This window comes from Terrapene carolina, unplaced genomic scaffold (genome assembly GCF_002925995.2).
Source record: "Terrapene carolina triunguis isolate 2854851 unplaced genomic scaffold, T_m_triunguis-2.0 Scaffold84, whole genome shotgun sequence".
Classification (NCBI taxonomy): domain Eukaryota; kingdom Metazoa; phylum Chordata; order Testudines; family Emydidae; genus Terrapene; species Terrapene triunguis.
Window position 1 is genome coordinate 17,302,372 of NW_020664435.1, and position 16,706 is coordinate 17,319,077.

The window sequence follows — 16,706 nt, forward strand, 5'->3', positions numbered from 1 at the left end:
TGACATCCCTGATTCAAAAAATTTTTGAAAAAAAAGTTTAAATATTTTCTTGTTTAAATTTCCAAAACAAAGATCTTTTGGAAATTTAATTTTTAGTAAAAAAAAAAAAAAAAAAAAAAAATCAAAAGTGGAAACTGAAATATTTAGGTTGACCTGTTCCACATTTTTTTCCCCCCTTCAGATTATTGATAAGCAAAATTTTGAGATTTCAACTTTTCATCATGATTTGAAATGGGAAAATTCTGAAATTTCAAACTTTCAGAGGACAGGAAAACCATTCACTGACCAGCTCTAAAAAATTCATTCGCCTTTGCGAGATGCTCAGATGTTATGGTGATGAGGGCCAAACAAAAGCCTAAAAATAAATAATAAAAAAAATCCAGGTTCTCTTGACAGCTAGGGCTTTGCCCTATTGTAGATTTTATGGTTATGAACTGACTGTAGGGTGAAGAAACAAGGTTAGAGCCTATGAGGAGTAGATGGCACTTGTAATGGTCTCCAATTCAGACACACCCAGTAAAATTGTCAGTTGCTGAAGAAAGCATGTCCCTTTCTTTGAAGGCAAAAAGAGGCAAGGGAAAGTAGGTGATTTGAGGGTTAGAGCAGTTTTACTTTGTACACATTTCATCATCAGTTGGTTGACTGTCTATCTCAAAAGTACTCCCATTCCATTGCAGATTTTCTTTTCACAGCAGAGAAGGAAAGATTGAGAAGATATCACTGTATTTTTGTTAATTTACTATAAAAACTTTATTTTCAATTGTAAACTTCTTGGGTTTAAAGACTCTTCCAAAGCAAACAAAGAATATTTACAATTGGGATCCTACCTTCCTGGAGCAGCCTTAGAAAGGGAAATTAAAATTTAACTCACAAGAAAGTATATAGTTCAGTGCCAAACCTCAAAATTACATATTTGAATTGTTAAAGTGTCAAGTTGCCTACTTACAGAAAATTAAAAACATTCTGTAAAAGTTTAATTTCAGAATTTGCTTACTGTACATGTAATAGTTTCAAACATTTAAAAGCTCTATTGGTGGTGGCTTTAGAGGAATCTTTCCTAGCGTAAACTTCTTTGCTTCAAACTGCTTCAACTCCTCAGGTGATAGATCAGTCTTTGGTGTGAATAACTTATCTGAGGTAACAATGCTTGTGGCTGCAGGAGGTGCTGGTGCTACATTATATCCAAAGGCACTAACAGACTGTCCAAATAAAGAGCTACCTGATTCTGAGGCAGGGGCAGCAACTGCTGCATTAACAGCTCCAAAGGCTGGAAGTGAGGTTGTGCTTGACAAGTTTACAGCAGAGGAACTGCCAAACCCTGAAAATCCAGAAGTTCCAAAACCACCCGCCGTTTCAGGCTTTTTAAATGAAAAAGAGGCTGCAGATGAAGCTGGTTGGCTACCAAAGCCAATGGAAGGGGCTGATCTTGAGGAAGATGTCACACCCAATGCTGAAGGGTCTGGAACAATAGAAGAGCTTCCAAATGCAGTGGTGCTTCCAGAGGATGCACTAACAAGTTCAGTATTTGATTTAAAGGAGGAACTGCTGGCACTCCTATCGCTGCTGCTGCTTAGTGGAAAGCCTGCAATTATAACACACACATAGGGAAATTTTTAGAACAGAAAAACAAAGGCAATAATTAACAGTGCTAGCTATTAATACAGAAAACTTACCTGGTGACCCAAAGGTTGATGTTTGTTGTCCACCAAATCCAAAGGCAGGCAATGGTTGACTAACCACATTTTTCAGTTCAGATACCTTTTAAAAAAAGGCAAATGTAGGATTCACATTTTAAAGTGGGAAAATGTGTTTCTTTCTATAAACATTTATAACTAATAATATAAATACTTCTGATAAGTAAGTCAGTGAAGTCAAAACTAGTTTCAACTGAAGAAGTTAATTGGCATGGTTCTTTTAAGTATGTTGTCATATCAGGCCAAGCCTAAAAATATTGTGTGGCAGGAATGGAGCATGACACTGTTTTCAAATCCAGACCACCACCTTCTCTCTCTCACACGCTCCATCTGTTCTGTCATTCTTCACTGCCCCCCCCCCACCCAAACAAATGTTCCCAAAGCATTATCCAAGACCTGACGCCAGACTACTATCAACATGCTGTCTCATTGCTACTTGGCCAGGTCCTTTGACATGGATACCCCTGCCTGGCAGTAATATGGAAGATAATCTCAACTATGGTGTTTTTCAAAGTACTGCAGAGGTTTTAGCCACACATCTTCTATTAAAATTGTCACAGCTAGACAGCAAATATTTTCAAGTCTTGGCTATTTAGTGCCAAGCAAGGCCATTCTAAATGAGTGCAAAGTACTTGTTCTTAAATAATAAATGTTGAAATTTTCAAAGCCAAGAAGGGGGATTTAGAATTTAATGTAAATAGAAGATGGATGGCTAAATCCTATGACTATATTATCTGTATTTTCTACACATGGAACTTTTGCCAGATCGCTATACGAAGATCAATTCATGAAGTCGGCAAATATGGATTCCATTTCTTCACCCATATCATGTCTTAGAAATTGGTTCATTAACGATCATTGTGAAGGTAACTAACTTCGGTACGTGTAGCACACTTTGGCATGATGTGTCTGACAAAATATCTTGAATCCAAGTTAAACATTCCTTTTGAAATTAGGAGAAGGAGAACATTAAATATATTTTACTTTTCAGTAATACTCACCAATGCTGCTTTGGTAGATGTATTTAGAGTCTTCAACTCAAGCAATCTATTTCTCCATTGGTTTACTAATTGCTGGACTGAATTTATCTAAAAAGGGGAGGGGGAAAAAACCAAAAACAAAAAAAACAAAAAAAAAACCCAAAGGACATTAAGTCTGTGTTAATGATGCAAATAAGAAACGGCAATATTGAGTAATTTCATGATTCAGCTGAAAAGGCACAGGTTTCTTAAATTATGATAGGACAACCCCACTAGCCCAAAAGTAGTAAGACACCTACCCCTAACCAAAACCTCCACGCTACAAATTTGAGCAGGAGAAGTGTAAGTCTGAAACTCAAGATTCCTTCAACTTTCTTTACACAATTGCTCTCAGACCAAGTGTATTGCTTTTTATGCATATAAAACATGAGAAACTGCAGGATACTTTCTTTAATGCAAGTTCTAACCAATTAGTAGTATTAACAGAGGAATTCCAAATTCCAGCTCTACAAGAATAAACTCTTCAATCCTTGTTTTACTGCTGGCATAGTTGACATTGTATGTGCTGAATCATTAAGTTAAAGTACCAAGAGTTTACCTAAGGCTCCCCTTGCTTTCTAGCAAAAACACCCCCTTCTCTCTCAGGATAATTTAGCACTATCACTCCATGCTTATTAATTAAGGACTTAAATTCACTAATATAATTAGTTCCCTTAAAGTGCAGAGTGGATTACTACACACAATTCTGTAGTGATTGCTAAAGTACAGGAAATTAAACTTTAATAGAAGAAAAGGGTATTTAGTAATGATTATTTAATGTTTTAATCACATCACAATATTGTGTACATCACTATTCCACATCAGGATAATTTAAATAAAATAATGTGCTTTCGCATTGGTTATAAGTAGCTATAGCTTAACATAGTGTAAAAAAAACGTCAAAATTAGAAAAGCCTTTTGATGTGCCAGCAACCTGTGAAAGTGGAATATTTAATCTTTTAGTAAAATCTTTGCACACTTTCAAAGTGTCTCAACATCACAAACACACCAACAATTCTATTCAGCATGGTCACATGCTGGAAGATCATTGTCTGACATCAGCTCTTATAAGACAGACTGGGAAATTCCTCGTTTATATTTTGACTCAGTTTATGAATGAAACATGATTTGGATGAGAATCTCTCACGGAAGGACTATATAAGGTAAGTAATTATGGACTTGTATATTGACAACTTCATGAACTTGCATTCAAATATTCAGTGATGCTCTCCTACAAATCTTAAAATCAGTTAATACACTATCCACCACCATTAAGTTTGATTATAGCTTACTAAATATTAAAGGTTTTACAAAAAACTTCTCAGCATTGCAGCAATACCAGCTACTAAGAAAACATGCAAAGGTGATAAAAATAAATGTACATTTAAAGCTTTTTTTTTAAAAGGTGAAACATTTACTAGATTAGAAAGTTATATTTGGAAGGCTCACTTCAGAGATTTGAGGAAGCAACTGTTCCTTTTATTTTATATATGTGGTCAAAATACTTTGTGGGTTATACTTTGTTTTTGTATGATTCAGCCTTCTCTAATCACTTCTGCTACTTTCATATCTTCACTGCCTTGTTTGACTAATACTAAACAATGTTTCTGGTGGGACAAAATTTTCTTCTGCCTCCCAAGAAGCAGTGTTCATGCTAAATGTTAAAATTAACAGGAAGCACCAGCATTTAAGTGCTTCCTGTGTCTAATAAGACTAGTAATATTAGCAATTCCTACTGAAATACTGTCCAACAGGAAGAAAAATTGTGCAACATCAATCAGATTAGGATTGGGCATCCAAATCATGATATTCCAGAATAAAACAGAGTTTGCTTTTATAATCCCAGCATATTAGATTCTGGACTGCAGCAATATCGGAAGTCTACTTAAAGGAAGATAATTAACTTGAAATCTAGTCAACTAGACAAGGTTTGAAGTAAGGTAGTTTCTATGTCAGTAATTTATGGGTTTACGACAACATTCTTCTATTTTAAAAAAAATGTTTTCAGTTCCCAGTGTGTGAAATATCCACACAAACGGGAAATCTTGTAATTGTCTATCACAAATTGTTAACTGCACAAAATTCTTTTCAAAAAAAATATTTTCCCTTTAATCTCTGAATTAACATTAGGTGTTACTTGGGGCAATTCTTCAAATACTTTCAAAGAGAAATTTGACTCCTGATGTCATTAGGGTGTTATAAAGTTAATCTTTTGCAATAGCGTAATTTCCTGTTTGTGAACTGAGAAAGAAAGAACAGAGGAAAACAAATTTAAAAATAAAACGCTTGGATTATTGAGGGTGTTATAAACAGTTTTATTATTAACCAGACTACTGCAATTGATTTTAGTTTAACAAGCAAGACTGGTGGTAAAAGACAGACAGATTGGAAAGAACAGAGGGGTATAGAGTCAATGGACACATTTTTCTGCCTGGAGAGAGACTAAGGCCAGGTTTACTTGTGGAATTTTTGCTGCTATAGTAATGTCAGTCAGGATTTAATTTATTTTTTAAACATTTCCATAACAACCAAAGCCCTAGTGTAGATGCAGTTATACCAGCACTAAATGCTTTTGCTGATATAGCTTACTTCATTTAAGAAACTGATATTAGCTATACTGGAAAAGCATTTGTTTGCCAGTATAAACTGTATCTACATTAAGAGGCATTGCTGATATAGCTGTAGAAAAAAAAAAGGGAAAAAAATTGTCAACAGTATAGAGGAGGACTTTTTGAATAGGAGACAAAGGAAAAACAAAGACAAACAAAAAAAAAACACTTTGCTCACAAGAAGGGTGTCTTCACAGTGCCATATGTTTGTAATACAGATAAACTAACCTGTTTGTGTCTCAGAAGTTTGAGTCATCTTTTAGTTATTTGTAAATGCGATAACTTGTATTATGAAAGGATGTGGATGAAACTTCAGCCTGACTGGTGCAGCTGGTACAAAACCCATATAATTAGCTCAAATACACACACTTTTTGACTTTGTCCTCTTCTTCACCAGAAAGATCACTGTACCACTTCATAGTACATATTTTATAAATCTAAACTATTATATTTATATTTAAAAAAAAGTAAAGTGCATGATTAGTGATTCAGGTGGCTGTTTTCCTCCCAAGGAAATCTGAACTCCTGACACCGCAAGAGAGGTTGCCTGTAGCAGATCAAATTAAGTGTAGTGACTGCATTCAGGGCAGGCCTACCACTACCTATTATTTCCCTTTGCAGTTTTTCTATATCCCCAAATCTGTCAAACAGCTCAATTCCTACTATGAGACTGCAGTGTCAAATTGTCTCCATTGCCAGGCTGGTTCCCTTGATACTTACGTGGCTTTAGGGGCAGCAAGGACATAAAATTAAAATGAATAGCTGTTTAACTGTACTGGTACAAGTCCTCTGCTCTAAAGAGTAAACTTTAAACAATACATGGAGTTTATCTTCATTGTGCCCTATGCTCTGCCACATCAATATCAAATTATCGATAGCAGCAGAGTGTGTCAAGCTCTCAGGCCATGATTCAAGCAGTTACACAAATAGTACAGAGAAGATTCTAAGGGCTAGCAGAGAAGAAGCTTGAGGAGTAAGGATAAGTGTGAGCAGAGGAAAATCTAGGCAAAGAGCAGCCCCTAAATTTAATTATGTGGGATTAGCCAAAGGCCCTCTCCCATTGCTTCCCATGGAGCAGCAGCATTAACAAAGCAAGTGCCCAGCACTTTAGGAAATCAAACCACTCTCTTTAGCTGCCTAATTTTAGGCACCCACGTGTGACAGTTTTGGCCAATGTTCTCAATGAAATTAATAATTGAAACTGGAAAGCATGCACAGTATATTTAAAACTAAAACCAGCCAATTCATTGAGAGTGTATTTTGGCATTCTGAAAATTCCTTGGAATTTGTTACACAAATCAAATGAGCTACCACTGTAGTTATTAAAGTAGCACTACTCTGAATTGCGTATGTTACATCAGAAAAGTTCGCAATATTTTTAAAAAGCTTACATAGTTCTGAATATTATTGTTTGCTCTGCAGTTATAGTATTCAAGATGCAACTCTTCTGGTGAGAAGTCTGGAAAACCTGTAAGGAAAGGAACAATCAAAATCCTCAGAGGAAGATCTATTGTTTAAGAGCACTTTTATGAAGCTACAATAGATAGGCCTTGCTGCAACACCCATAATAAGTCAATTAGTTACAGTACATTTGAAAAGATGCAAAGGTCACTTGTAATAGAACCTCCAGGTTGCACATGCCAAAAATGAGGCACCATATCACTTTATTGTCTCCTTTTAGTTGCATCACAAGTTAAGTCTAGATCCTGCAAGATCTCCACACAGGTGGAACAAGTGGAAGGTTTGAGGCTTTAGCTTTTTAGGGGAAGAGCTTTTGTCTCGTGCATTTCTGCAAAGCAACTGGCACTCTTTTGGACCCTAAAATAAATATAATGCAACACCTTGAGAGAAACATTCTTGGTAATAAGTGTATGATGACACTAGGGAAGTTACTACCTGAGATGTTAGGTTTTTCTTTCATAGGTGAGTAACAGGAGAACATCCACTGTCCTGAAGATTCCCAGACTTCCATGTCCTTTATTATGCCTTCGCTAGAAAAATTATACCAAGGAAAAAAAATTGAATAAATCAATTATTCGATCAAAAAAAGAGAACAATAAGGTATTTCAAAATAATTCCGGGCCAGATTCTGATACACTCCCTCATCCTGAGCAGCACCATACTCCATGAGCAGTCTCCCTGACTTTAATGGAGTAAGCATTTCCCCATCCTAGTAGTAAAGCTGAACCATGGACATTAATGGTTTACACATGTTGAAGTAAGGCACTCATCAGTATGAGCACTGGGACAATTGGCCCCTCAGTGAACAATTGTGATAACCTATAGGAATGGTCACTTTTTAAATGTTTTGCTAAAGTATATAATTGCATAATGAATTAAGCAAGTTGGAAAAAGATTGGCAGTCTGAAGTGCATACCTCCCATTACATGATTCCCTCTGAGGGCTGCAGATAATTATCTCAACATTACTATTTGAGAAACCTTGAAAATTACAAAGGTAATTCTAAAAAAATAAGCTAATATGTATAGCAGCAAAAAGTAAAATGCAGAAAGACTCTGACTAGAGGAAAACAGCTGTCTCGTGTCAATTTTAAGAGAATACAGAAGTCCATATACTATAGAAGTAATGAAATAATAGGGATAAAGGACAATCAACTGAAGTAAAACAAAATGGAAAGGAGAACATTTAGAGACAAACACTGAAGAGAGCAAAAGCAAGAATACTGTACTGTAGAGAGAAGATCACTAAGTATTTGAAATTTGCTTTTATTAATCTGGATTTTTTGTAATAAAAACCACACATTCATACGAGGTAACCAAAATTTAGGTAAATGCCAGCTTTTAAGGATTTTAAAAATTTCCTCATCCTACTCTAGACAAAATGACCAGCAAAGGGAATTTTTTTCTCTCTCTAATCTAGTTTGTGCCCTTCTTAATGTATAAAGAATGTCTGAATCCCCCCCACAAGAAGGGGGAGGAGGTTTTATTTGTTTTCTCCTTAAGTGTCAGGAAAGTCAAGACAAATGTTTCCTTTGTTGTTGGAGAACTTTTTGAATGACTGAAATGTATATTGGGAGCTCTCAGCCCTTAATTAACATGGCTGGCACATCAAAATCTTAAAGGAAGTGTTCCCCTAGATCTAGGTACATTAAAACTTTTTTCAGAACACCTGTTGAACTAAAAAGAGAATCAAAGCCACTTCTGGCCTCAACCAGTACCTCAATTCCTTAATACCTGTGATATAAAGATCCTATCAGTACTCTAGTCATCCAATAGCAAAAGCCTGGCTTTTTTTGGTTCAAAACAAGCGGGGGGGGGAGGGGGGAGAAGTGGGGTTTTTTTTTGTTTTTTTAAAATAAGCCCTCCAGGTGTCCTTTATGGGTGAGAATAAAGCAAAAACGGGGGGGGGGGGGGAAGATACAAGCCCAATTTTTCCCCTTTTCAGATCACCTTTAAAGAGAAATGCAAATTATTAAAAGAGTATCTTAAATTCATAAAGACTGTCTGTGTGCATTTTAATGTAAGGTTCACTGAGGTTTTCCTTCCAGCTCTACTGAAGTTCCATGAAATTTAATTTCACTACAAACACACTTCTTTATTACCCCCTAGTGAAGACATTCATATTAACAAGTGATCTATAATGGATAATAAATATTTATGCATTAGAAGCCTCTTTAGACTTCATTATGGGGAAATTACATAATACACTCAAGTGCCTCCATACAAATCTACACTTTTAGAATTCATTTTTCTAAATACTTTCTAGATGCTCAAAGACAGAACAAGGACTTACAGAAGCTTCTCCTCTTCATCTCTGTAGCTATTGCCAATATTTTGCTCAGAGCTTAATGCAGAGAATCTGTTTTGAGAAAATCCTGAACTTTTATTGCCACTTCCAGAGTCAATAGAGGGTCCAAAAAATGCCTTTCTGTCATCTCTGCTGCCACCCCATGTAGTGGGTTTAGAGAAATTAGAAGGTTGGACAACATTGGTGTATCTCTGGTTATGGGCACCCCATCCTCCTCTGCCAGTACCTTACAATGAAAAAGAAAAAACAATAATTAAATATTCTTTCACATTTCACACATTTTCCTCACTACCATGAATCAAGTAAACCAAGCCCAGCTGTACATGGTAGCACTGTACAATGGAGCCTGAAGAGAATCAATTTCTCAGACAGTGTCAACATTTTGAGGTTGTGTTTAATGTGATCAAAGTTTATTTTGTTTAAAGATGCATGGACAAACTAAGAGCCCAGGCCTGCACATGTAAGCAACTGTAATCATGTGAGCAGTCTCAGTGAAGCTAATGGGACTATTTATGCACATGTTTGCAGAGTGGGGTATTAAGATATCCCATTCATATCTCAAAACCTTTCAAAAGGCCAAAACCAAAGTAAAATAAACCTTAAGGGACACCGATAAAAATCGCACACATAGACCAATATGAAATTTACCCATTGTTATTGCAAGTAACAATTAAGATTATTATATCTGAAAGATTAGAAAAAAAATTCTTTTTTTTTTCAGTTTATTTTGCTCATTTGACAGCACTTTGTGATAGTCTCCCATTTAGGCCCCAAATCTTGAAAGATGACCTGCGTAGCTGCACCCCTTGCCCTGCCAAGTCAAGTCCAGATGTTCAGCTTAGAAGAATGAGGCCCTCATTTTCACACTGCTTGTGAGAGATTTCACAGGACAATATGGACAGAAACATTAAAAAAAACCCATAACAAGGGAACATGTGACTGTAAGCTACAAACATTTGCTGGGAGATTCAGGGGCAGATAAGCATCTGAAACAACTTAACATATTTTTTGAAACAGATCAGATTCCAAGTTGGCAGCACCCCTTACAAATCATAAACATTAATGATGTATTTAGCAAGCCTTGGGTGGTGGGGAGTTCCCTTTCAAACTGTCCACTTTGGAAACAACAAATCATAGCACTAGGATGTGTATGTTCTGTCTATGGAAGAAATACGGAAAAACCACCTCTGTGCAGTAGGAATTAGGGAAGGTTTCTCTCCAGTGTACCTGTATTTCATCTCCATTAATACTTATGTCAGAATCCTATTAGTATTCCAATCATCCAGTAATCAAGAATGGAGGAGTTTTTTTGGTTTGAAAACAAAAGATTTTCTGAAAACACCCTCCAGAAACTTTCAAGCCTTGCTTATGTATCAGAATAAAACCAAAAATGCATCTAGACAGGCTATAATTTCTAATGAGAAAAAGTCGACTTTATTTTACAAATATTACTAGCTCCAAGCTATTAGTCATTTACAATAAATTCCCACATGAGCTATGTGAAATAGTGACCAATGGCAAGGATGACAGTGAAAGATAATTCATGGTACAATTTTACAAGTAACATTTAATTAAAAAAAATTTTAAAAAAAGGAAAAAGGTAAAATACTGAACTGTTTGCTATTAAAGTTTTCCTATTTGAACTGACAGTTATTTAACCCTTTAAATTTCAAGTTCCTGATAAAGCCTACAGCATTTGGTGCACCTAAATTCTGTATTTATATGTGGTGCAACACAATTTTTGTTTCTTTTAGAAATCTACTGGTTAAGGAGTTGGAAAGGGTCACCCTCTACCAGCCTCCTGTTCATTAAAGAGGGAGGAGAGTTCGAGATGCCAGTTGTCCGGGATTACACATTACCCCACCAGATTAGGCACTCTGAAACAGCAGGTGCTAACAGCAGCACCAGTGGTTACATTGTTACGGCACAGAACAGAGACAAAAACGTTTTAGGATTCTGACAATAATTAGGGATCTACAGAGATGACAAGACTATCTAGAATTATAATAGTAAACGTTAAGAGAACAAACAAGAGTTTGGGCAGGGATATAAATCTACACGCTTTATGGCAGAAGCTAACCTCTAAATGGGGGAGAGAGCATTCAGGAAGAACCTTCTCTGGGCGCAGGTTATCCCACGCCCGCGGCATGGCTCCGCGCAAGCTGTCCCCTGTTGCGGGCGGGATACTGGACGGGTCAGAGCTGAGCAGCTACCAGGGCAGCTGCGGTAATTACTGCTACTGAAAGCGCCTAGGGCCCCAGCCATGGATCACGGGCCCCGGCGCGAGGCTGGATTTGCCAGGGGGTGATTGGCACAAGCCCCATGGCGAGGGGCGGGGCGCAGTTAGGGTCCCAGACGTTTGGCCACTGAAACCGCAGCGCGAAGGGGGGCGCTGGGACCCCCGGTCTGGGACCCGGCCGGCTCCCCGCGGGCCCCGACAGATCCAGCGGCTTCAAACCCGGGGCTCGGAGCCCTCACCCGCCGGCTCCCCGCGCGCAGAGAGCAGGCGAGGGCCGATCGCCGCGGGCGCGAAATCCCAGTAGCTCGGCCGGCGCCCCTGCTCTGTAAGGGCGCCGGGAGGGGCCGGCGGCGGCCCCCGCAGGCGGAGGAGAAGAGGAGACGCAGGTACCCTGGGAGGGCGGCGCGGCCGGGCCCGAGCGCCCCCCGCCGCGGGGATGTTCGTTCCAGCACTTCTCGCCGAAGCGGCAGCGGCCCTGTAGGAAGAAGTGGCAGATGGTCATGGCAGCGGCCGGGCCCCCCTGTTCCCTCAACCGACCCCTACTACGTCAAAACAACCCGCCGCTACAGCTAACGACACGGGCTTACAGAGCCGCCCACTGCCATCACGTGACAGGGCCCACAGCCGCCTCACCGCAGGACATTTCGGCGCTTCTTAATGACGTGTGCGAGCCCCCCCAATGCAAGAGAGGACGTAAGAAGAAGGCGGGACCCGACTTTTAGCGGTTGTGGAGAAAACTGCCAGTTAAGCGGCGTAATGAGCAGCAGAGTGTTGCTGCGCCCCTTACTCCCTGTTTAGCGCAACAGCCAATCAGAGGGCCTCAGTGACACACCTTGACCCCATGCCCATACGAGTAAGGGAAACTAGCTCCTAATGTTCCAAACATTAATTACACTCTCCTCCCAACAATGTTTTTACATATAAAGCAATGAAAATTACAGCCACTTAGGCAAAATGTGATATTTAGGTAGTGGTAGCCTTCAACTAGTTAGAGAACACTGTTTAAAAAAATTGCCTTTTACCCTATCTAGCTACTAAGCCAGCTCTATTTTAATCAAACATAACTTGTGATAATGTAGGATTTTTTAAAGTTATGTAAAAAGTCAAAATAATATTTTGAATTGCCAGATAAACTGTATCAAATTATCTTGATTGCAGGATCACTCCTGCTTCATAGCTGCATCGCTAAGGGCACATCTAAACTGGCTAAGTTACAGCGCCAGCAGTTACAGCGCCGCTCAGAGAGCACCGAAGGGAAATCGCTGTTGTGTGTTCATACTGTCAGCTGCCTGCACAATAGCGTGTTCACAGTTGCAGCACTTACAGTGGTATTCAGAGCGGTGCACTTTGGGCAGCTATCCCACAGAGCACCTCTTTCTCTTCTGCCGCTAAGACTTGTGGGAGGGTGGAGAGGGTCGCACGGCAGCCTGGGTCCTGCCCCAATGACCTGTGATGCATTGCTTCGCATCCCACAAAGTTGGCGCCATCTTTCAACCCTGCCTCTTCGGGCTGCAGGAATGGATCCCGAACTACTGACCAGTATGCTGCTCGCTCTGACCAACACATCACCAGCGGCAGTGGAGTTATTCCTTAAATTACAAAGGCAAGAGAAATGTGACAACTTTTCTTGCCACGCATAGTAGCTACGACACGAGATTGCTTGTGGCATTCATGGAGGTGCTGACCACAGTGAAACACCGCTTTCGGGCTCAGGAAACAAGCACTGAGTGGTGGGATCACATCGTCATGCACATCTGAGATGATGAGTAGTGGCCGCAGAACTTTTGGATGAGGAAAACCACATTCATGGGACTGTGCGATGAGCTCGCTCACCCTAGCACTGCGGCGCAATACACTAGAATGAGAGCTGCCCTGTCATTGGAGAAGTGCTTGGCGATTGCACTGTGGAAGCTGGCTACTTCAGACTGCTACCGATCAGTCGCTAACCAGTTCGGAGTGGGAAAGTCGACCGTTGGACTCATGTTGATGGAAGTGTGCAGGGCCATTAATCGCATCCTGCTCCGAAAGACCGTGACTTTGGGCAACATGTATGACATTGTGGATGGCTTTGCACAAATGGGCTTCCCTAACTGCGGAGGGGCGATAGATGGCATGCACATTCCAATTCTGGCACCAGACCACCTAGCACATTAATCGCAAGGGGTATTTCTCAATGGTTCTCCAGCTGCTTGTGGATCACCGGGGGCGTTTCATGGACATTAACGCAGGTTGGTCCGGAAAGGTGCATGACACATGCATCTTTTGGAACACTGGCCTGTTCAAGAAGCTGCAAGCAGGGACTTGCTTCCCAGACCAGAAGATCACCGTAGGGGAAGTCAAAATGCCCACTGTGATAGTGGGAGACCCTGCCTAACCCTTAATGCCATGGCTTATGAAGCCATACATGGGGCAACTTGACAGCAGCAAGGAGCAGTTCAACAACAGGCTGAGCAAGTGCAGAATGACGGTGGAGTGTGCATTTGGCCGTTTAAAAGCCCGCTGGTGATGCCTGTATGGGAAGCTGGACCTGGCCTATGCTTATAAGCCACGTGCTGTACGCTCCATAATATTTGTGAAGGGAGGGTAAAAGCTTCAGTCAGGGCTGGGCCACAGAGACTCAGTGGCTGGAGGCTGAGTTTGAACAGCCAGAGACCAGGGCTATTAGATGGGCACAGCGAGGGGGCCATAAGGATCAGGGATGTCTCGAGGCAGCAATTTCAAGCTGAAAGCCACTAATATTTGTTGCTATGCTCGGGATTGCAGGGCTTGTAATGCTAGGAGGTGATTAGTGCACATGAATGCATAAGGGGGTTTAACATAATTGTATGTTGCTTTGCAGTGCTCTTTTTGCTTTCACTTAATAGAATAAAGATTGCTTTCAAACCAACACAGTTCTTTTATTAAAAGACAACAAATGAAAAAATGCATCAGCAGGGAGGGGGATGGGGGAAGGGAAGGTCCCAGGAGGAGGAGGGGTCCCAGGCTGGCTAAAGATTTGTGTATGTCCAGGGATCATAGAATATCAGGGTTGGAAGGGACCTCAGGAGGTCATCTAGTCCAACCCCCTGCTCAAAGCAGGACCAATCCCCAGACAGATTTTTGCCCCAAATCCCTAAATGGCCCCCTCAAGGATTGAACTCTCAACCCTGGGTTAGCAGGCCAATGCTCAAACCACTGAACTATCCCTCCCCAACTTATCTCATATCCAACCTTCTCCTTTGGAGTACAATGCAGCGGGTACTGTACGTCAGCAGGGCCAAACTGCAGAGGGATGGGTGTTGAGTGCAGTGGGTAGTTTGAGTCCACGGTTCTGGACTGTGAGGAGGGAGGAGTGGAATGCTGCGGGTAGAGACTGGAGGTTGATATGAGTGTGTTGGCAGTGTCGATGGGGCACATGGGAAAGAGTTTTGCGACAGCGGCTGAAGGGGAGGGTGGGCGCGGAGCTGCTCGGTTTGAAGAGCTAGTATCACTTGGAGTGTGTCCGTTTGGTGCTCCATAATGTTTAAGAGCTGCTCCGTGGCTTCATTCTGGTGTGCCGCGTTCTCCTCGCTGTCCTACCACTCCTTCAATTCCTGTTTCTCAGCGGCAGAGTGCATCATAACCTCACGCAGAAAGTCCTCCTTAGTTCTTCTTGGCCACTTTCTAATTCTGTGCAGCCTTTCTGCTGCTGATAAAGAGGGAGGCTGGACTCCGAATGTCATCTCTGTGAAGTTTAAAACATTTTACAGAAGCAGTATTGTTTGCAACACAGACAACACTGATTCAGTGATTTAAAACACAGCCAGTTCTCACACACCTGTCACTAACTGGCTGCCCCCAGGCAAGCACACATGAGCCACAAGACCCCCAAAATGGTGAGTAGCCACAGGGGCAGGGTAAATCACTGTTCCCGGATCCTACTGTAAACTGGGCATGTGGTTCTTGGGGAGAGCCAGATCTGTAGGAGGGGCCTGATAATCATTCCTCTCCCCACACTTTCCGCAGGATGTGATCATAATGGAAGATATCTCGCTGCTGAGGGCGAGCAGAGAATCAAGGAAGGGCCTTCTCCAAGCCTGCGGCTTCTGCCCTGGCCCTTATGCGGCTCACCTGTGTGCAGCAATGGTTCCCCTCCCCCTCCCCCCCAGTGACAGCACAGTGGCACAGGAAAGTTACCATTAATGGGGCAAGAAACAAAGCAGCTCTGCCGAAGAACCTGAGGCTGCAGATTGCCCAGTATCTCCACAAGAGTTTTCTGGAGATCTCTGAGGGAGATTCCCGTGAAGTGAGGGAGTCAATCAACAGCCTGTTCCGCCGCTCAGACTAGGCATGCGCTAGGAGACAAGCCTGCTTTCCAACAACTCGCTTCAAGAATTCCCAAAATCAGGTCCACTTACCAGGGGCCTCCTCTCCTGTTTGCGCTTCGCCAAAATCCGACTGCTGTGACTGGCTAGGCTCCTCCAGGGTAGAAAAGAGTTCCTGGCTGCATGCATCTCTGGCCTCTGAGTCATCCTGTGCCTCCCCTCCTCGTCCAAGATTTCCTCCTCCTGGCTTGGTCCACTCTCAACTGGCATGCAAGCCAACGAAGTATCCACAGGGGCCTTCGCAGTGGAGGTGGGGTTGCCACTGAGTATCACATCCAACTCTTTGTAGAACCGGCAGCTTGTGGGCGCAGCACCAGAGCGGCTGTTTGCCTCCTATGCCTTGTGGTAGACATTCTGCGGTTCCTTCACTTTTACCCTACACTGCAATGTGTCCCAGTCATGGCCCCTTTCTGTCATGCATCGTGAAATCTGTCCACAGGTATCATAATTCCTATGGCTGGAACGCAGCTGGGACTGCACAGCCTCCTCTACCCAAATGCTGATGAGGTCCAGCAGCTCGGCATTGCTCAAAACGGGGGATCGCCTGGTGCATGGAGCAGGCATGGCCACCTGGAAGATGCGCTGAGAGCACTGCACGCATCACCAAGCAAACCGGAAGGGGACTTTCAAATTTGCAAAGGAATTTATGGGGCGGGGATGATGGTTGATCACCTGAGGGCAGGGCAGTAGAGTTCAAACCGATGACCAGAAAGGTGAGAACAGGCATTGTGGGACACCTCCTGGAGGCCAATCACAGTGCTGTAATCACCACGGTGCCTACACTGGCACTGCAGCGCTGTAGGCCCGGCGCAGAAAGCTGTACGTCTCTTGTTGGGTTTTTTTTTTTTTTTTTTTAAAGTGCAACAACTGCGCAGTTTCTGCACACTAAGTGGCTTGGCAGGGTGTATATCTTGGGAGTTACAGCGCAGAAAAAGACAGTTACCTTTTCCGTAACTGGTGTTCTTCGAGATGTGTTGCTCATGTCCATTCCACAACAGGTGTGTGTGCTCACCACATGCACTGGTGTTTTTCCC

The 16,706-nt window shown here is 41.8% G+C and overlaps 1 protein-coding gene across 1 annotated transcript; it reads right to left on the reverse strand.

Moving 5' to 3' along the window:
• Nucleotides 1-660: 660 nt before the first annotated feature.
• Nucleotides 661-11,853, reverse strand: NUP42 (nucleoporin 42). The gene is made up of 7 exons (XM_024223280.2): nucleotides 11,720-11,853; nucleotides 9,076-9,316; nucleotides 7,219-7,313; nucleotides 6,714-6,790; nucleotides 2,696-2,782; nucleotides 1,674-1,758; nucleotides 661-1,582 (listed from the first exon to the last, which is right to left on the reverse strand). The coding sequence occupies exons 1-7, from the start codon at nucleotides 11,829-11,831 to the stop codon at nucleotides 1,011-1,013; spliced, it is 1,269 nt and encodes a 422-aa protein (XP_024079048.1). The 5' UTR covers nucleotides 11,832-11,853; the 3' UTR covers nucleotides 661-1,010.
• Between the last annotated feature and the right edge of the window lie 4,853 nt (nucleotides 11,854-16,706).

Excerpts from the sequence above, each read along its gene's own strand:
- NUP42 (XM_024223280.2), bottom strand. The coding sequence starts at position 11,831 with ATGACCATCTGCCACTTCTTCCTACAGGGCCGCTGCCGCTTCGGCGAG. Across the intron at positions 2,783-6,713 it reads ACAATAATATTCAGAACTAT|ATAAATTCAGTCCAGCAATT; the intron begins GTAAGCTTTTTA and ends TCCCCTTTTTAG. Across the intron at positions 1,583-1,673 it reads ATCAACCTTTGGGTCACCAG|GCTTTCCACTAAGCAGCAGC; the intron begins GTAAGTTTTCTG and ends TTATAATTGCAG.